General features: G+C 45.0%; 1 protein-coding gene across 1 annotated transcript in view; it reads right to left on the bottom strand.

Moving 5' to 3' along the window:
• LOC142475367 (uncharacterized) overlaps positions 1-21,877 on the bottom strand; it is a gene marked incomplete at its 3' end in the record, with an annotated part of 98,489 nt that overhangs the window by 55,610 nt on the left and 21,002 nt on the right. The window contains exons 15-24 of the mRNA XM_075581280.1: positions 18,318-18,371; positions 17,089-17,133; positions 16,501-16,554; positions 15,863-15,907; positions 10,564-10,617; positions 8,099-8,143; positions 7,700-7,753; positions 6,183-6,227; positions 2,748-2,801; positions 1,278-1,322 (exon numbers count right to left, since the gene is read on the bottom strand). Of these exons, the coding sequence (XP_075437395.1) occupies positions 1,278-1,322; positions 2,748-2,801; positions 6,183-6,227; positions 7,700-7,753; positions 8,099-8,143; positions 10,564-10,617; positions 15,863-15,907; positions 16,501-16,554; positions 17,089-17,133; positions 18,318-18,371 (495 nt within the window). The remainder of the gene's footprint in view (positions 1-1,277; positions 1,323-2,747; positions 2,802-6,182; positions 6,228-7,699; positions 7,754-8,098; positions 8,144-10,563; positions 10,618-15,862; positions 15,908-16,500; positions 16,555-17,088; positions 17,134-18,317; positions 18,372-21,877) is intronic.

The following is a 21,877-nucleotide window of genomic DNA, read 5'->3' as shown; positions in this document are numbered from 1 at the left end:
CCAGGGCTAGCAATGTGTATGCAGTGTTACCCAGGGCTAGCAATGTGTATGTAGTGTTACCCAGGGCTAGCAATGTGTATGTGGTGTTACCCAGGGCTAGCAATGTGTATGTGGTGTTACCCAGGGCTAGCAATGTGTATGTGGTGTTACCCAGGGCTAGCAATGTGTATGTGGTGTTACCCAGGGCTAGCAATGTGTATGTGGTGTTACCCAGGGCTAGCAATGTGTATGTGGTGTTACCCAGGGCTAGCAATGTGTATGTGGTGTTACCCAGGGCTAGCAATGTGTATGTGGTGTTACCCAGGGCTAGCAATGTGTATGTAATGTTACCCAGGGCTAGCAATGTGTATGTGGTGTTACCCAGGGCTAGCAATGTGTATGTATGTTACCCAGGGCTAGCAATGTGTATGTGGTGTTACCCAGGGCTAGCAATGTGTATGTAGCGTTACCCAGGGCTAGCAATGTGTATGTAGTGTTACCCAGGGCTAGCAATGTGTATGTAGTGTTACCCAGGGCTAGCAATGTGTATGCTGTGTTACCCAGGGCTAGCAATGTGTATGTAGTGTTACCCAGGGCTAGCAATGTGTATGTAGTGTTACCCAGGGCTAGCAATGTGTATGTGGTGTTACCCAGGGCTAGCAATGTGTATGTAATGTTACCCAGGGCTAGCAATGTGTATGTGGTGTTACCCAGGGCTAGCAATGTGTATGTAATGTTACCCAGGGCTAGCAATGTGTATGCAGTGTTACCCAGGGCTAGCAATGTGTATGTAATGTTACCCAGGGCTAGCAATGTGTATGCAGTGTTACCCAGGGCTAGCAATGTGTATGCAGTGTTACCCAGGGCTAGCAATGTGTATGTAGTGTTACCCAGGGCTAGCAATGTGTATGTAGTGTTACCCAGGGCTAGCAATGTGTATGTAGCGTTACCCAGGGCTAGCAATGTGTATGTAGTGTTACCCAGGGCTAGCAATGTGTATGTAGTGTTACCCAGGGCTAGCAATGTGTATGTAGTGTTACCCAGGGCTCAGACCCTAGTATTTATGGCTACTGGATTTTAATTCCCTGAATTCTAATTTCTGTTTTATAAAGAGCTGTACAAGGTCCCTACAAACACTTACTGTAGCTCTCTCTCTATAGATATACAGCAAGTATATACAGTATATATATATATATATATATATATATATATATATATATATACATACATACTGTATATATATGCACACAAACACACCTGTTTGTGGAACATTAGTCTATATACACAGAGTAACTCACCTTTTCTCCTTTGCCTCCCTTTAAACCTCGGACACCGTCAGCTCCCTGTACAAAACGAGGGGAGAAGACAAATTGTAATAACTCAGCTCGAGATCATCCGTCCAGCGATATAATCAGCAGGAAAAGGACAGATATTCTGCTGGGTGAAAAAGTCTCAAATAATTATTACACAATTAGTACACACTGCGGAGGGGGCGGGGGTTGTATTCTTTATAATCCTTAAAGCAGGAAAATATGTGAAATATATATATATATATATATATATATACGTATATATAAACCAACTGTAAATATTACTGTATGTTCGTTTGCATGTCTTAGACAGGTCTGCAACCCTGTCTTTCCCCATTATCGCCCAGCATACAGCGCTTCCACTGCAGCAAGGGATTCTGGGAAATGACATGCAAATGAGCACTCAGTGCCACCTTTTGTCTCAAGCTCGTATTACACAAGCAAATCCTCAAACCAATGCATGCTGTTTTAAACACAGCTTTTAAACAGAGACTGGGATGAGATGCAAAGCCATTAAACCCACTCACAGACATGTTTCAACCTTGATGGGTATCATCAGTGTGAGGTTGGTTGTGCTGGCTAAGCAGGTTTGAGACTAGACTAGGTAATCACCACAATTATTAAGGTTATGGTGGGTAAAAAAAGTGACAAAAACCCTCCACAGTAAAGCATAAAGCAACTGTAAATATTCCTGTATGTTCATTTGCATGTCTTAGACAGGTCTGCAACCCATATATATATAGATATTAGGTTTTTGTTTTTTAAATAAATCCGTTCTGTAATATTAAGATACCAGTGTCTTTTTTTAAAATTCAACACTTAATGCCGTGTTTAATTAGTTTTAATATACTGAGCATCCTTTGATCTCTATATCAGGCTTTATCCCACCTCCCCAGCAGTGCAAGATCTTTGCAACACTTTCCTGTTTGTGATCATTTGTTGCCAACGTTCCCAGCAGTTTGAGCTGCAAACTGTAACAATATATAATGTTACCTTAGTAATATAAGAATACATTGTAGCTGCTGAATTACACTACTGTAGCTGAAGGATTGATTAAAACTTAAAGGTGGCCATTTAGTGAACCCCAGGAAGCAGGATCTTTGCCGATCGATTATAGAAAACGACTCGATCGGGAACTTCGGTAATTAGTTTTCAATAAAGGTCATTAAAAGGCGGCCTATATTAAAACACCATTTTTTTTTAAATCAGCGTGTCGAATAATTGTGCTCCTCTGCCCCATGGCGGTGGGAAGAGGGGGTGCGGTGAGAAAATGCCAGAACCAGGAGTCACCGGAAGATATTATTATTTGGTCATGTTGCGCTCAGTATTCCGAAGCCGGTATTAAACCAGTCACCGCGAGTTTCGTGCTGTTATGCGGTGTACAGGGGGCAAGGGAGAGCCTTGCTCCGGGCGGATTCCAGCTTCTCGGGGGTATAAATGTTATTTTGTAGGACATACCTTCACACCACGAGGTCCGGGGTATCCTATGGGACCCTGGGGGCCATTGGGACCCTAAAAAACAAATAGACAGTTGCGTCAGCAGTCCGAGTCATTTCACGGGCGCCAGTCTCGGTAACACCGAGATAAAAGGAGTCGGAACGACCGCCTGTAAAACGAGCCGTTACTTTTAGATCTGCACACATTACACCCATCTTCCAGACCTACCCACACCATGGGTACACACTCCCACACCTTTAGCGCTGTATACACTGCAGGCGCTTTATAAATGTATATTTATACACACACACATACTCATCCATCACTAACATTCAGGGACCTTTTAACACCTTAAAGCTTCAATTGCATAAAGCGCAGGGGGGAGGGATAAGCTTCAGTCACAGATAACATTCCAAGAGACACTGTTTTTAAGTTAAACCTTGCTTGCTGTATTCATTGTAACATCGCCGGAAGAAGAGATCAGTGTATCTCAAAAGCTCGCACAAATAAGCATTTCGTTAGCCACAGAATGGTATCGTCTATATACATATATACACACACATATATAAGTTCTTCAGTATTAGGTGATACCTTTTTTATTGGACTAACAATGTATGTCATAGGACAAGCTTTCGAGAGTTCTCCTCTCTTCCTCAGGTCAGCAATACTGGTCTACCAACTGGACTAACATGGCTATTTCCATTTTATTATGTATACCCAATCTATATACAGTATATATATGTGTGTGTATATATATATATCCAAGAATCTGGAGCACTCACAAATTAAAAAAATACAATGTAATGAAGTAACACAGGCATCGGGGTAATCACAGAAAAAAGAAGCCACGTTTCGGACCTTACGGTCCTTTCTCAAGCTTGAAAAAGAACCGTACGGTCCGAAACGCTGCTTCTTTTTTCTGTGGTTACCCCCTGATGCCTGTGTTACTTCATTACATTGTATTTGTTGAATTTGTGAGTGCTCCAGATTCTTTGATATTGGGTATTTATCTATTTTTTGTTGCTGGACGGTGATCCTGGCCGCACTGTGAGCACCACGACTGATCAGATAAGTTTTTTCCTTTTACTTTTTCCCTTTGAGTGCCCTGAACATTTTTGTTATTGCTATATATATATACTAGATGATATACCCGGCGTTGCCCGTGATGTAATGTTCTGGCTCCCCCATCCTCCCTTCTCAACTCCCTTCCCCCCCTCTTCACAGCTGTTCAGAGCTGCGCCCCCCTCCCCCCACTGTTCACAGCTCCGATTCCCCCCCCCCATTCAATGCTTTGTTTCCCCCCCCCCCCCCCGTTCACAGCTCCCCCCCCCCTGTTCACAGCTCCGTGCCCCCCATGTGTTTGGCAGCTGAGCTGACTTAGGGGGGAAGTGTGTGTCAATCAGTCAGTGAGTGTGTGTCAGTCAGTGAGTGTGTGTCAGTCAGTCAGTCAGTGAGTCAGTGAGTGTGTGTGTCAGTCAGTGAGTGTGTGTGTCAGTCAGTGAGTGTGTGTGTCAGTCAGTGAGTGTGTGTGTCAGTCAGTGAGTGTGTGTGTCAGTCAGTGAGTGTGTGTGTCAGTCAGTGAGTGTGTGTGTCAGTCAGTGAGTGTGTGTGTCAGTCAGTGAGTGTGTGTGTCAGTCAGTGAGTGTGTGTGTCAGTCAGTGAGTGTGTGTGTCAGTCAGTGAGTGTGTGTGTCAGTCAGTGAGTGTGTGTGTCAGTCAGTGAGTGTGTGTGTCAGTCAGTGAGTGTGTGTGTCAGTCAGTCAGTGTGTGTCAGTCAGTATGTATTTATGTGTGGGCTTCCCCCCCTTCTCTCCTGACTCCCTCCCCACCCCCCTTTTCCTGACTCCCTCTCCCCCCCTCTCTCCTAACTCCCTCTTCCCCCCCCTCTCTCCGCGCCCCCTCTCTCTCCCCCCCCCCTCTCCTGACTCCCTCCCCCCCTGCTGACTGGCGGTTGTGTGCTAGTGTCGGCGGCGAGTGGACAGGTGAGGCGCTGCTGAGAGGGGGGGGTGGTGGTGGGCTCAGAGGCGGCTGCAGTGGTGTTGTCCTTCCCCCTCCCCCCCCGCATCTGTGTCGGCAGCGGGTGGGGAGGAGGTGAGACTCTGCTGAGAGAGGGTGGGAGGTGGTGGGGCAGAGGCGGGTGTCGGCGGCGGCGGTGGTTCCCCCTCCCCCGTGAGGAGCTGTGTCGGCGGCGGGTGGGGAGGTGAGGCGCTGTTGAGAAACGGTGTGGTGGGGGAGAGGCAGCTGGAGGCGGCGGCGGTTCCCCCCCTCCCCCGCGCGGAGCTGTGTCGGCAGCGACACTACCCGCATGCTGCTGCTGGCCGAGACTCGGTGAGTCTGGTGGATTCCCTGTGGGGAGGTGAGCTGGGGGGGTGATGGGGGGGGAGCCGGCGGGGAGGTGAGCTGGGTGAAGAGGAGAGAGAGAGTGTGTGTGTGCGTATGTCAGTTGGGTGAGGCCGAGGGGGAAGTGAGCTGCGGGTGAGGAGAAGAGAGTGGCACTTGGGTGACGTCATAGAGCCACCAATCTGATTGGCCAGAGGCTGAGGACCAATCAGATTCACCACATCTAGCACCAACCTCACAAAATTCAATTTTATATATAGATATATATTACACTCACACATATATACAGTACATACATACACAAACATATATATATATACAGGCAGACCTCGTTTTACAACGCGTTGCTTTACAACGAATAGCTTATCCAACGATATGAAATGCATACCTATGTTCATTTTTACAACGTCAAAACGGCTTATCCAACGCTCTTACAAAGTTGTTTATGTGTATATAATATATATTATATAATATACTATTATACAGGCATACCCCGCTTTAAGTACACTCACTTTAAGTACACTCGCGAGTAAGTACATATCGCCCAATAGGCAAACGGCAGCTCGCGCATGCGCCTGTCATCACGTCCTGGACATCAATACCAGCTCCCTACCTGTACCGAAGCTGTGCGCAAGCGGGGAGACTATAGAGCCTGTTACAAATGCGTTATTTACATCAGTTGTGCACGTATATGATGATTGCAGTACAGTACATGCATCGGTAAGTGGGAAAAGGTAGTGCTTCACTTTAAGTACATTTTCGCTTTACATACATGCTCCGGTCCCATTGCGTATGTTAATGCGGGGTATGCCTATACTATATAATATATATTATATTTTATGTTTATATTATATATATATAATACAGTATATACACTATATAATTTATGTGTGTGCTGCATATCTTATTGCCTGCATAAAATATTTGGTGTATTTTAGTGTTAAAAATGCCTTCAGGAACGGAACCTTTCATTTAAACAGTGTTCCTATGGGAAAGTGTGTTTCGCTTTAAGACGTTTCGCTATCCAACGCCATTTTGAGTAACGCATTGTGTCGGATAACCGAGGACTGCCTGTACTGTATATATATATACATACATACATCAGAAAGAAACTTACCACAGCTCCCTTCTCTCCGGACTGACCCTCTTTCCCGGGGTGCCCCTAAAAAGAATAAAGGGGGGGAGTATTATTTCATGAGGAAGTTGTGGTTTTTTGGATCCCATATTTAGTCACTTTCCAAGCACAGAATCCGAGCTCCCAGCAGCGCAGGGACACGTCCCGCTGAGTGCACACAGGCTGCTCCCGAGCTCCCAGCAGCGCAGGGACACGTCCCGCTGAGTGCACACAGGCTGCTCTGGTTAGGGGCTCCTTGCAGGGCGCTGGGTGAATGAGAATTCTGTGCCGATTCCAGACTTGCGCCGAGCTCCAGGCTTTTTATGTCGGTGTAAGAAAGTGATGATGGCATCCATATTTAAGGTCACACTCACAATTATTGGGCACGTAAGTTGGAGAATCTGTGTGTACTTGTGTGTGTATATGTCCGTGTGTAAGTGTGTGATCTCTGTGTGTGTGCATATCTGTCTGTGTGGGTGTTTGGGGTCTGTGTGTTTATCTGTGTGTGTGCATATCTGTGTGTGTGTGTGTGTGTGTGCGCGTACATATCTGTGTGTGTATCTGTGTTGCGTGTGTATAAGTAAGTGTGCATATCTGTGTGTGTGTGTATATCTGTGTGCGTACATATCTGTGTGTGTGTATATCTATGTGCGTGCATACTGTATCTGTGTGTGTGTGTGTGTATCTGTATGCATACATATCTGTGTGTTAGTACAAATCTGTGTATGTGCATATCTGTGTGCGTGCAAACTGTATCTCTGTATGTGTGTATCTATGTGCATGTGTATCTGTGTGCGTACATATCTGTGTGTATCTATGTGCATGCATATATGTTTGTGTGTATCTGTATGCATACATATCTGTTTGTGTGCGTACAAATCTGTGTGTGTGCATATCTGTGTGCGTGCATATTGTATCTCTGTATGTGTGTATCTATGTGCATGTGTATCTGTGTGCGTACATATCTGTGTGTATCTATGTGCATGCATATATGTTTGTGTGTATCTGTATGCATACATATCTGTTTGTGTGCGCACAAATCTGTGTGTGTGCATATCTGTGTGCGTGCAAACTGTATCTCTGTATGTGTGTATCTATGTGCATGTGTATCTGTGTGCGTACATATCTGTGTGTATCTATGTGCATGCATATATGTTTGTGTGTATCTGTATGCATACATATCTGTTTGTGTGCGTACAAATCTGTGTGTGCATATCTGTGTGTGTGCATATTGTATCTGTGTGTTTATCTATGTGCATACATATCTGTGTGTGTGTGTGTGTGCATACATATCTGTGTGCGTGCATATTGTATCTGTTTGTGCGTATTTATGTTATTGTTTATCTGTGTACGTGCATACTGTGTGTTTGTGTGTGTGTGTGTTTGTGTCTGTAGGTCTGCAGGATGAGTCGAGCAGACCCTGCCTTACATTGTACATACAGTGATACCTTGTACATTTATTACTCCATGTTATCCCTCACACAGGCGTGTTCGTGGCTTTCGGAAAAGGTTCTACTCACCGGAGGTCCATCAGATCCGGCCAAACCGGGCAGACCCGACTTTCCGTGTGGCCCCTATAGGCAGAATACATAAAAGGTGAAACACACAGAGACAGGACATGCAGACCGGCAGTACATACATGTAACAGCAGCAGGAAGTACACAGATGTGTGTGTAACACTGAAAGCAGTATAAAGTGGTCACATATCCCCTGTACCCTATCAGCACAACCCTTTATTAACGTCACACGCTTCTTTGCGTGTTAACACGCCAATACAGAAGGATAAAATAATCGTACAACTCTAATTGCCCAAATTGTCAGCCCAACTCGGTCCCCCTCTATACTGGTTTAATTCCCCGCAGGAGGCCCAGAGGAGGGACGGGTCACGGGGAATAACCACCACGCAGTAGTGTCCTTACCTTCTCACCAGGGGGGCCGATGGGACCTTGTGGACCAGGAAGACCCTGTAGAGAAAGGAAACATTATGTCTCAGGAGCTCAGTGATCACTGTGAGCGGAGAACAGACGCGGGCTTCATAACACGGCGGCGACGTGCTCCTGCATTCCTTAACCCACACACCGCAGCTAGCAGGCTTCGGGCTGTTACAATCCTCCTTTATGCTACCCACCAAGGTCTCAGACCAGAGGAGCTGCTAACCCCCCATGCAGGGCTGCCACCTCTCCCGGTTTGACCCGGAGACTCTGGGTTTCGGGCACTTACCTCCGGGCTACGGGTTTAGCCTGCCAATCGCCGGGTGGCGGCGGGGTACGGCGGCGTCTCCGGCATTCTCCTGCAATTCCCCCTCCAACTGCAGTGAACATGGCTGCGTGGCATCAAATGACATCATGTAGCGTCCCGTTGTCATGGCGACGCAGTATCATGTGACGCCCACGCAGTCATGTTCACTACAGTTGGAGGGGGGGTTGCAGCAGGATGGCGGGAGACACCAAGTAAGCCATTTTGTTTTAAACATTTTCTCCGGGTTGGCCTTCAGTGGCAACCCTGCTACCACGGGGCCGATCCTCAGGCGTCAATAAAATACTTAATGTTACTGTATGTTAACATCTCGTTAAGTGCTAACGAGGATCTTCGAAGCTCAGTAACGATGCACTAAGTGCTGATTTCCGCCGTAACGAGCCCGTGCGTTACTATAACGGGCGTCGGCGCTAATGATATGTTCCCTGTGACAGCGCCGATCCCCAGAGCGCCGGTACAGTTACCGCAGGGAGTTACCGCTACGTTAGTGAGGTCAGAGATAAAGGTGCGTTACTCACACCCAGGCGCTGAGACGGCGCGGTTACAGGGTCCGGGTAAGTGTAAGACCACAGGTAGCTATAATATAACCATCATATTGTTACTTACAGGGTTCTCTTCCTCCTGTCTTCTCTTTACTTTAATGAAACGCTTATTCAGAGTTTGGGTGGGAGTAACGGCGCCTTTGGGTGAGAGGCGTAACGCCATGTTATGTGACGCTGACGCACGGCAGTGCTAACCTCGCATGGCGTTACGCCTACGCTAATGAGATCACTAACGAGCCTTTGATTTGCATATAATTAGCTTTGTGGATACCCGTTAAACCCAGAGAAGCCAGCGCACATTACAGGTTTGATAACTTCCCGTTAGTCGCCAGGATTTAACAGACTTCTGAGGATCTCCCCCTCATGAAACATCTCCACATCGGGATTATGGGAGCATCGCTTTCCCTGAGCGTGAATAATGAAACATTTTTAAAAATAGCGAAAAAATGAAGCGATCGGTTGAAAGAGAAAATAAAAACTAAATCAAATCCTGGTTTGAAACAAAATTGAACGTGTTTCGCAGTGAGGAACAACGCGGGGTATTTCTCAACACTTTGGAGGGCGATTGTAAAACTGGCACATTTTTATCCTCTGTAGGAGAATTTCAAGAGTTCACCACCCTCCCCACCCTGTACCCCCCCATCCCAACCCCCCTCCCTGTACACCCCCATCCCACCCCCCCTCCCTGTACACCCCTCTCCACCTCCCTGTACCCCCCGTCCCCACCCCCCCTCCCTGTATCCCCCTCCCTACCCCCCCCTCCCTGTACCACCCTCCCCACCCCCCTCCCTGTACCCCCCTCCCCAAAATGCAAGAAATAAGAAATCAAAACAACATTTCCCCTGTGTTACTGGGTACTGGCGAAGTAGTCGCCGATAACTGAATCAGTGTACGGTTAGTGTGCTATTTTCAGATTTTGCCCGTTGACAATGTTTATAGACATTTCAGTTCCCCATTTGCCATATTTTTGGTGTCTATTTTCCGCCTCGATAAAAGACGATTAGAGTACAATGTTGCGGATTGGCCATGGTTGGCACAACCTCACGAAATTGCCGTTCGTGCTAATTAGTGGTCGAAGAGATGGACGGGTTTAGAAAGCTCTGTGCAGTCCCGTTTCCCCCGTGAAAATCTCTCGTGTTACGCCGTTAAACCAGAGGTGGCCAACTCCAGTCCTAAAGAAACAGCAACTGGTCGGATTTTCAGGATATCACTGCTTCAGCACAGGTGGCTCAATCAACGACTGAGCCACTGATTGAGCAACCTATGCTGAAGAAAGGATATCCTGAAAACCTCAACTGTTGGTGGCCCTTGAGGACTGGAGTTGGTCGTCCCTGTTTACAAATCTCCAGATCCCCTGAACAAAACCTGTTTGTGCTGAATATTTGCTAAGCAGTTGAGCTCGATCAACAGACCCAACTTCAAAGTACCCCTGATGAAGGGCCTTGGATGAAGAAACATTGGTCTTACAGTAAAATCGATGGAGTGCCTGGAGGTTTCCTTTCCCACGTTCAGACAACGTCGCGCGTCTCGCCACAACCAACACCTGGCGTGTACGCCACACCCCAACAGACGTGTGCAATACTTACTTGGGCTCCGGGAATTCCTTGCTGGCCTGCGGGACCAGGTTCTCCTTGGGGACCCTACAACACACACAGGAGACATTACACATACAGGTAGTCCTCGCTATCAAACGTTTCACTTCACAATGAATGGCATATCCCCCGCTTTACAATGCAACCGTATGGGCCGTTATCCAACGCCTGAATGCGTTATCCAACGCTCACCGCCACTGATTAACATGGGACTCACTTTACAGCGGTGTCACTATCCAACGCTACTTCCAGAACGGATTCCGTTGGATAACCGAGGACCGCCTGTATATACATAGAGCTGAGACATGCGCAGTTCATACTGCATCTGCTCCGTGACGCGCTATACGCCGCGATAACCCTTGCGTGCCGCCCTGCTTACATTTGATAACGAATCCTTGATTAAGTGAGCTTCCAACAAGAGGTTTGCCCTCCACTCGGAAATGTTTTAACCCTTTCCGTGATGGGGAGGGGGGCGCGAAATTTTTATGTCCGCTCTCCTCTGCGGGCCCTGTGTGGAATAAGGACGCTGCTGTCCAAGCGTTAATGGCTTGCAGCCATTTTGTTCTATCCCCGCAATGCTGCGACCCGACATCAGAGCAGCACAGGTAGCTGCGTGACTTAGTTTATTAAATGGAAACATCGGATTCATATTTTTAGTATCCTTATATGGGTTATGAATGTACTACTGTGTGTTCTGGGGTCAGCAACTAGATTATCCCTTGCAGGGCACCACGTGCCAGTCTGGCAGACGAGGGCGAACTCTATATAAGTAATAAAACACAGGCAATGGTTAGGGGTAAGACCAATAAAGCTTTTACACACAAGAGGGGGACAAACTCCATGGATGGACCATAGTTTTATAATATATACTGCTATGTGTGTGTGTGTGTATATATATATATATATATATATATATATATAATTCTGTATATCTATATCCAGAAGCGGATTGAGACGGGCAGCTATTGTTGAGCACTGACTTTTTAATTTTTTTAAATTTTTATCATCTTTTCTAATTAAAATGTTTCTATATACTTCTCATGCAACATTCGTTTTATATATATACTTTATACACATCACTATTTAATATTGTATATATTATATGAATGAGATAATTCATTAAAGTATCACTCTGTGTCCACTGCTGGAAAATTCAAGATTATATTGTCTTTTTTTTGATGGAGATAAATATAAATAAATAAATCATCTTTAACCCCTGTCGATCCACTGCTGGATGAAACCTCCCCAGTGATCTTCCAGGTATTGTGGGTGCAAAATATATATACCGTATGTAAGATAGGTGGGAGTATTAGGGAGTACCTGGGGGTATGCCTGCGCTGTAAGATAGGTGGGGGTATTAAGGGAGTGTCTGGGGGTATGCTTAGGCTGTAAGATAGGTGGGGGTATTAGGGGAGTGTCCGGGGGTATGCCTGCACTGTAAAATAGGTGGGGGTATTAGGGGAGTGTCTGGGGGTATGCCTGCACTGTAAAATAGGTGGGGGTATTAGGGGAGTACCTGGGGGTATGCCTGCACTGTAAAATAGGTGGGGGTATTAGGGGAGTACCTGGGGGTATGCCTGCACTGTAAAATAGGTGGGGGTATTAGGGGAGTACCTGGGGGTATGCCTGTGCTGTAAGTTGGTGGGAGTATTAGGGGAGTACCTGGGGGTATGCCTGTGCTGTAGGTGGGAGTATTAGGGGAGTACCTGGGGGTATGCCTGCGCTGTAACATATGTGGGGGTATTAGGGGAGAACCTCGCCCTCAAATCTCCGCTAACATCTTCTCTGCATTGCGGTGCGATATAGCAACACGCAGATATGTAATAACACGCAGAGATGTAATAACACGCAGAGCGATATAGCAACACGCAGAGAGATATAATAACATGCAGAGTAATAATAATAACACACAGAGAGAAATAATAACACGCAGAGAGAAATAATAACACACAGAGAGAAATAATAACACGCAGAGAGATATAATAACACGCAGAGAGATAATAACACGCAGAGTAATAATAATAACACACAGAGAGAAATAATAACACACAGAGAAAAATAATAACACGCAGAGAGAAATAATAACACGCAGAGAGATATAATAACACGCAGAGAGATATAATAACATGCAGAGAGATATAATAACACGCAGAGAGATATAATAACACGCAGAGAGATATAATAACACGCAGAGAGATATAATAACATGCAGAGAGATATAATAACATGCAGAGATATAATAACACACAGAGATATAATAACACGCAGAGAGATATAATAACACGCAGAGAGATATAATAACACGCAGAGAGATATAATAACACGCAGAGAGATATAATAACACGCAGAGAGATATAATAACACGCAGAGATATAATAACACGCAGAGAGATATAATAACACGCAGAGAGATATAATAACACGCAGAGAGATGTAATAACACACAGAGAGATATAATAACACGCAGAGATATATAATAACACACACAGAGAGATAATAACACGCAGAGAGATGTAATAACACGCAGAGAGATGTAATAACACGCAGAGAGATGTAATAACACGCAGAGATATAACAACACGCAGAGAGATATAATAACACGCAGAGATATATAATAACGCTCAGAGAGATATAATAACACACAGAGAGATATAATAACACGCAGAGAGATATAATAACACGCAGAGAGATATAATAACACGCAGAGAGATGTAATAACACACAGAGAGATATAATAACACGCAGAGATATAATAACACGCAGAGAGATGTAATAACACACAGAGAGATATAATAACACGCAGAGAGATATAATAACCTGCAGAGATATAATAACACGCAGAGATATAATAACACGCAGAGAGAGATAATAACACGCAGAGAGATGTAATAACACGCAGAGATATAATAACACGCAGAGAGATGTAATAACACACAGAGAGATATAATAACACGCAGAGAGATGTAATAACACGCAGAGATATAATAACACGCAGAGAGATGTAATAACACACAGAGAGATATAATAACATGCAGAGATATAATAACACGCAGAGAGATGTAATAACACACAGAGATATAAAAACATGCAGAGATATAACAACACGCAGAGAGATGTAATAACATGCAGAGTAATAATAATCACACACAGAGAGAAATAATAACACGCAGAGAGATATAATAACACGCAGAGAGATATAATAACATGCAGAGATATAATAACACGCAGAGAGATGTAATAACACGCAGAGATATAATAACACACAGAGAGATATAATAACACGCAGAGAGATATAATAACATGCAGAGAGATATAATAACATGCAGAGAGATATAATAACACACAGAGATATAATAACACACAGAGAGATGTAATAACACGCAGAGATATAATAACATGCAGAGCGATATAATAACAAGCAGAGAGATATAATAACACGCAGAGAAATATAATAACATGCAGAGCGATATAATAACACGCAGACAGATGTAATAACACGCAGAGTAATAATAATACGCAGAGTGATATAATAACAAGCAGATATAATAACATGCAGAGCGATATAATAACATGCAGAGAGATATAATAACACGCAGAGAGATATAATAACACGTAGAGAGATATAATAATGTGCAGAGAGATATAATAACACACAGAGAGATATAATAACATGCAGAGAGATGTAATAACATGCAGAGTGATATAATAACATGCAGAGAGATATAATAACACACAGAGAGATATAATAACACGCAGATATATAATAACACGCAGAGAGATATAATAACATGCAGAGTGATATAATAACATGCAGAGAGATATAACACGCAGATAGATATAATAACACGCAGAGAGATATAAAAACACGATGAGATATATAAAAACACGCAGAGAGATATAAAAACATGCAGAGTAATAATAATAACACGCAGAGAGATATAATAACATGCAGATAGATATAATAACACTCAGAGAGATAATAACATGCAGAGAGATAATAACACGCAGAGTAATAATAATAACACGCAGAGTAATAATAATAACACGCAGAGAGATATAATAACATGCAGATAGATATAATAACACACAGAGTTATAAAAACACGCATAGAGATATAATAACACGCAGAGAGATATAATAACACGCAGAGAGATATGATAACTCGCATTGAGATATAATAACACGCAGAGAGATATAATAACACGCAGAGTAATATACTAACACGCAGAGAGATATAATAACACGCAGAGAGATATAATAACACGCAGAGAGATATGTTAACCCGCAGAGCGATATAATAACACGCAGAGCGATATAATAACACGCAGATAGATATAATAACACACCGAGAGATATAATAACATGTAGAGTTATATAATAACATGCAGAGAGATATAATAACACGCAGAGAGATGTAATAACACGCAGAGATATAATAACACGCAGAGATATAATAACAAGCAGAGAGATATAATAATACACAGATATAATAACACGCAGAGATATATAATAACATGCAGAGATATAATAACATGCAGAGAGATATAATAACACGCAGAGATATATAATAACACAGAGATATAATAACATGCAGAGAGATATAATAACACGCAGAGATATAATAAGACGCAGAGATATAATAACACGCAGAGATATATAATAACACACAGAGATATAATAACATGCAGAGAGATATAATAACACGCAGAGAGATATAATAACATGCAGAGAGATATAATAACACACAGAGATATAATAACACACAGAGAGATATAATAACACGCAGAGAGATATATAATAACACGCAGAGAGATATAATAACACACAGAGATATAATAACATGCAGAGAGATATAATAACACGCAGAGAGATATAATAACACGCAGAGAGATATAATAACACGCAGAGAGATATAATAACACGCAGAGATATATAATAACACGCAGAGATATATAATAACACGCAGAGAGATATAATAACACGCAGAGATATATAATAACACGCAGAGATATAATAACATGCAGAGATATAATAACACGCAGAGATATAATAACACACAGAGAGATATAATAACATGCAGAGAGATATAATAACATGCAGAGACATATAATAACACACAGAGATATAATAACACGCAGAGATATAATAACACGCAGAGAGATATAATAACATGTAGGTGATATAATAACACGCAGAGTAATATACTAACACGCAGAGCGATATAATAACACGCAGAGATATAATAACACGCAGAGATATAATAACACGCAGAGCGATATAACATATAAACTCACCAGATTTCCTTTGGGACCCTGTGGCCCGTCCACGCCGGCAACACCCTAAAGTAACAAGAGATGGGCGAGTAATCATGAAATGAACAGTATAAGTGCTGAAGTATTACAATGAAGTATCAATTCAATATCAGTATGAGGGGATCAAATACACGTATCATGGAGTGACAAAGTATCAGTAAATTAATAATGAGATAAGATATCAGTATCAGTAAAGTATTAATGGAACAAAGTATTAGTATACAGAAGTAATAATGTGATGAAATATCAGTATCATCAAAGTATTAATGGAGCAAAGTATCAATACGATCAAATGAAATAAAGTATTATTGAAGTATCAGTACCATGATAATGGTGTGAGGTATCGTTGTACTGTAGTATTAAAAGAATAAATGGTGAGCACAATATAGCAATATGGCCCCGCAGTAAGGTGTTAGTGGGGTAATAATGGGACGTGGAAGCAGTTAGGGAATGAAATCCTGGTACTGTGCTAATTTAATGAGGTATGAAAGAAGTGTTAGTATTGTAGTAATAATACAATAGGGTGCCGGAGTAATTGTCATAATAGTGGCCGTCAGTGTAAATGGGATGGAAGTAACACTGCAAGAGCGTAGCAGTATTAATACTGCATCAATACTCACATGCTGTCCTGGGGGTCCGGGAGAACCTCGTGGTCCTAATAATCCTCGCTCGCCCTAAAAGAAGAAAAGCAAACCCCGGGTTACACCGCCCGATCCGTTCCCCGGGCGTTAACCCCGCTCCTGCCTGAGACGCCTCTGGCGTTCCTGGCGGCTACGGGGTTAACGGGTGAATGCCAAGTCGCCCCCTCCCCCTCTTTCCTGTTAGATTGTAAGCTCCTCTGCCCAGTGCTCCCTCAAACATCCCCTTAATTGATCTTGTTTGCCGTCAGCCGGCAGAAACAACCGGGTTTCCCAACACGCAAACATACATGTCGGGAGTGTGGCAGTTTAACCCTTGCACTGCCCCTCACCGCCTCACAGAGACAGGGTTAAACATCCTTGTTAAGAGGTGGAACGGCTGGCAGACGTGTGCGTGAACGATTCCACGCCAGAGGTGGCTGCATGTCTTTCCGAAGATGGCAAGGCATGGCTGGCACAGCTATTTTGGGGTGGGCGGTTGTTGATAAAATGTAGATATTGGGACCGCCTCTTGAATCAGAGGTAACGTAACCCCTTATGTGCAGTGCTAAAGATTGGGGTCTCACTTACGGGCTCGCCGGGGAGACCTCGGGGTCCAACTTCTCCGTCTTCTCCCTGTTACGGGAAATACAAATGGCACGGAGGAGGTTAGGTGGAGGAACCAGAGCAGCACTCATCGCTGGTCAGTATAGAACAGGTCTGTCCAACAGGTGGCCCGCAGTCGGGGCCGCGGGTGGCTCAAGGTGCGGCCCCGGAGGTTGGCCAGATGGGAGGGAGGAGAGGTGAGGGAGGTGTGAGGGGGGAGAGAGAAATGAGGGGTGGGGCGGAGAGAGAAATGAGGGGTGGGGGGGAGAGAGAAATGAGGGGTGGGGGGAGAGAGAAATGAGGGGTGGGGGGAAAGAGATGAGGGGCGTGGGAAGAGAGAGATGAGGGTGGTGGGAAGAGAGATGAGGGTGATAGGAAGAGAGAGATGAGGGGGGAAGAGAGAGATGGGGAAGAGAGAGATGAGGGGGTAAAAGAGATGAGGGGGGAAGAGAGAGAGATGAGGGGGGGCAAGAGATAGATGAGTGGGGGCGAGAGAGTGACAAGGGGGGGCAAGGGAGAGATGAGGGGGGCGAGAGAGAGACGAGGGGGGAGAGAGAGACGAGGGGGGTGAGAGAGAGACGAGGAGGGGCGAGAGAGATGAGGGGGGGAGAGAGATAGATGAGGGGGGGAGAGAGAGATGAGGGGGGAGAGAGAGATGAGGGGGGAGAGAGAGATGAGGGAGAAAGAGAGAGATGAGGGGGTGTGGAAGAGAGAGATGAGGGGGTGGGGAAGAGAGAGATGAGGGGGGAGAGATGATGGAGGGGGGAGAGAGATGATGGAGGGGGAGAGAGATGAGGGAAGGGGGAGAGAGATGATGGAGGGGGAGAGAGATGAGGGAAGGGGGAGAGAGAGATGAGTGAGGGGGGAGAGAGAGATGAGTGAGGGGGGAGAGAGAGATGAGAGGGGAAAGAGAGAGATGAGAGGGGAAAGAGAGAGATGAGGGGGGGAAGAGAGAGATGAGGAGGGGAGAGAGGTGAAAGGAAAGAGAGAGGTGAGCGGATGAGGGGAGATAAAAGAGAGGATGGGGGGGGGTGAGAGGGGTTAGAGTCAGTTAGGCTCTTTCCTGCCGCCCTCTGATGATGCCGCCTGAGTCTTGCAGACAGATTTAAGAATTAGCGCCCAACGTATTGTGAGTTTGCCGCGCTGGTATAGAAGACGCCGGCGCCTCGGTCAGAGAAGGCGTCTCCGATTCACGCAGGTGTTTTAACGCTTACCCTATCTCCGTCTTCACCTGTAGAGCCGGGAGGACCCAGCGGGCCTTTGTCACCCTGAAAAAAGAGACACAACCGCACTCAGAACCCCCAATGTACAGAGCCGGGGACCCGCATCACAGCGGCCGAAACACCCCACATCTCCCCCCAACTGTGGGAAACGTGCCCAGTGTGTGTGTAACACGCAATGCAGTGTGTGTGTGTGTAATACGCAATGCAGTGTGTGTGTAATACGCAAAGCAGTGTGTGTGTGTGTAACATAGAGCAGTGTGTGTGTAACACGCAATGCAGTGTGTGTGTAATACGCAAAGCAGTGTGTGTGTGTAACATAGAGCAGTGTGTGTGTAACACGCAATGCAGTGTGTGTGTAATACGCAATGCAGTGTGTGTGTGTAACACGCAAAGCGGTGTGTGTAATACGCAATGCAGTGTGTGTGTGTAATACGCAAAGCAGTGTGTGTAATACTCAATGCAGTGTGTGTGTGTAACACGCAAAGCAGTGTGTGTAATACGCAATGCAGTGTGTGTGTGTAATACGCAATGCAGTGTGTGTAATACGCAATGCAGTGTGTGTGTGTAATACGCAAAGCAGTGTGTGTAACACGCAATGCAGTGTGTGTGTGTAATACGCAAAGCAGTGTGTGTAACACGCAATGCTGTTTGTGTGTAATACGCAAAGCAGTGTGTGTAACACGCAATGCAGTGTGTGTGTGTAATAAGCAAAACAGTGTGTGTAACACGCAATGCAGTGTGTGTGTGTGTAATACGCAAAGCAGTGTGTGTGTAACACGCAGAGCAGTGTGTGTGTGTAACATAGAGCAGTATGTGTGTGTAACACGCAATGCAGTGTGTGTGTGTAATACGCAAAGCAGTGTGTGTAACACGCAATGCAGTGTGTGTGTGAAATACGCAAAGCAGTGTGTGTGTGTAACATAGAGCAGTGTGTGTGTAATACGCAAAGCAGTGTGTGTGTGTGTAACACGCAGAGCAGTGTGTGTGTGTGTAACATAGAGCAGTGTGTGTGCGTAACACGCAGAGCAGTATGTATGTGTAACACGCAGAGCAGTGTTTGTGTAATACGCAATGCAGTGTGTGTGTAATACGCAAAGCAGTGTGTGTGTGTGTAACATAGAGCAGTGTGTGTGTAACACGCAATGCAGTGTGTGTGTAATACGCAAAGCAGTGTGTGTGTGTAACATAGAGCAGTGTGTGTGTAACACGCAATGCAGTGTGTGTGTAATACGCAATGCAGTGTGTGTGTGTAACACGCAAAGCGGTGTGTGTAATACGCAATGCAGTGTGTGTGTGTAATACGCAAAGCAGTGTGTGTAATACTCAATGCAGTGTGTGTGTGTAACACGCAAAGCAGTGTGGGTAATACGCAATGCAGTGTGTGTGTGTAATACGCAATGCAGTGTGTGTAATACGCAATGCAGTGTGTGTGTGTAATACGCAAAGCAGTGTGTGTAACACGCAATGCAGTGTGTGTGTGTAATACGCAAAGCAGTGTGTGTAACACGCAATGCTGTTTGTGTGTAATACGCAAAGCAGTGTGTGTAACACGCAATGCAGTGTGTGTGTGTAATAAGCAAAACAGTGTGTGTAACACGCAATGCAGTGTGTGTGTGTGTAATACGCAAAGCAGTGTGTGTGTAACACGCAGAGCAGTGTGTGTGTGTAACATAGAGCAGTATGTGTGTGTAACACGCAATGCAGTGTGTGTGTGTAATACGCAAAGCAGTGTGTGTAACACGCAATGCAGTGTGTGTGTGAAATACGCAAAGCAGTGTGTGTGTGTAACATAGAGCAGTGTGTGTGTAATACGCAAAGCAGTGTGTGTGTGTGTAACACGCAGAGCAGTGTGTGTGTGTGTAACATAGAGCAGTGTGTGTGCGTAACACGCAGAGCAGTATGTATGTGTAACACGCAGAGCAGTGTTTGTGTAACACGCAGAGCAGTGTTTGTGTAACACGCAGAGCAGTGTGCGTGACATGCAGAGCAGTGTGTATGTGTAACACGCAGAGCAGTGTGTGTAACATGCAGAGCAGTGTATGTGTAACACGCAGAGCAGTGTGTGTGTGTAACATAGAGCAGTGTGTATGTGTAACACACAGAGCAGTGTGTATGTGTAACATAGAGAAGTGTGTATGTGTAACACGCAGAGCAGTGTGTATCTGTAAAACGCAGAGCAGTGTATGTGTAACATGCAGAGCTGTGTTTATGTGTAACACGCAGAGCATTGTTTATGTGTAACAAGCAGAGCAGTGTGTATGTGTAACACGCAGAGCAGTGTGTATCTGTAACACGCAGAGCAGTGTGTATGTGTAACACGCAGGGCCGTGTGTATGTGTAACACGCAAAGCAGTGTGTGTGTGTAACATAGAGCAGTGTGTATGTGTAACACGCAGAGCAGTGTGTATGTGTAACATAGAGAAGTGTGTATGTGTAACACGCAAAGCAGTGTGTATGTGTAAAACGCAGAGCAGTGTTTATGTGTAACACGCAGAGCAGTGTTTATGTGTAACAAGCAGAGCAGTGTGTATGTGTAACACGCAGAGCAGTGTGTATAAGTAACACGCAGAGCAGTGTGTAAGTGTAACAAGCAGAGCAGTGTGTGTGTGATACGCAGAGCAGTGAGTATGAGTAACACGCAGAGCACTGTGTGTGTAACACGCAGAGCAGTGTGTATGTGTAACACGCAGAGCAGTGTGTATCTGTAACACACAGAGCAGTGTGTGTGTAACACGCAGAGCAGTGTGTATCTGTAACAAGAAGAGCAGTATGTGTAACACGCAGAGCAGTGTGTATGTGTAACACGCAGAGCACTGTGTGGGTAACATGCAGAGCAGTGTGCATGTGTAACACGCAGAGCAGTGTGTAAGTGTAACACGCAGAGCAGTGTGTATGTGTAACACGCAGAGCAGTGTGTATGTGTAACACGCAGAGCAGTGTGTATGTGTAACACTCAGAGCAGTGTGTATGTGTAACACGCAGAGCAGTGTGTATCTGTAACACGCAGGGCAGTGTGTATCTGTAACACGCAGAGCAGCGTGTATGTGTAACATGCAGAGCAGTGTGTATCTGTAACATGCAGAGCAGTGTGTATCTGTAACATGCAGAGCAGTGTGTATCTGTAACACGCAGAGCAGTGTGTATGTGTAACACTCAGAGCAGTTTGTATGTGTAACATGCAGAGCAGTGCGTATCTGTAACATGCAGAGCAGTGTGTACTGTATGTGTAACACTCAGAGCAGTGTGTATGTGTAACATGCAGAGCAGTGTGTATCTGTAACACGCAGAGCAGCGTGTATGTCTAACACGCAGAGCAGTGTGTATGTGTAACACGCCGAGCAATGTGTATCTGTAACATGCAGAGCAGTGTGTATCTGTAACATGCAGAGCAGTGTGTATCTGTAACATGCAGAGCAGTGTGTATCTGTAACACGCAGAGCAGTGTGTATGTGTAACACTCAGAGCAGTGTGTATGTGTAACATGCAGAGCAGTGTGTATCTGTAACATGCAGAGCAGTGTGTATGTGTAACACGCAGAGCAGTGTGTATGT

Source organism: Ascaphus truei, unplaced genomic scaffold, assembly GCF_040206685.1.
Source record: "Ascaphus truei isolate aAscTru1 unplaced genomic scaffold, aAscTru1.hap1 HAP1_SCAFFOLD_1193, whole genome shotgun sequence".
NCBI classification, from domain to species: domain Eukaryota; kingdom Metazoa; phylum Chordata; class Amphibia; order Anura; family Ascaphidae; genus Ascaphus; species Ascaphus truei.
Note: the sequence above shows the minus strand (reverse complement) of the source record. Positions and strands in the feature narration are given on the sequence as shown.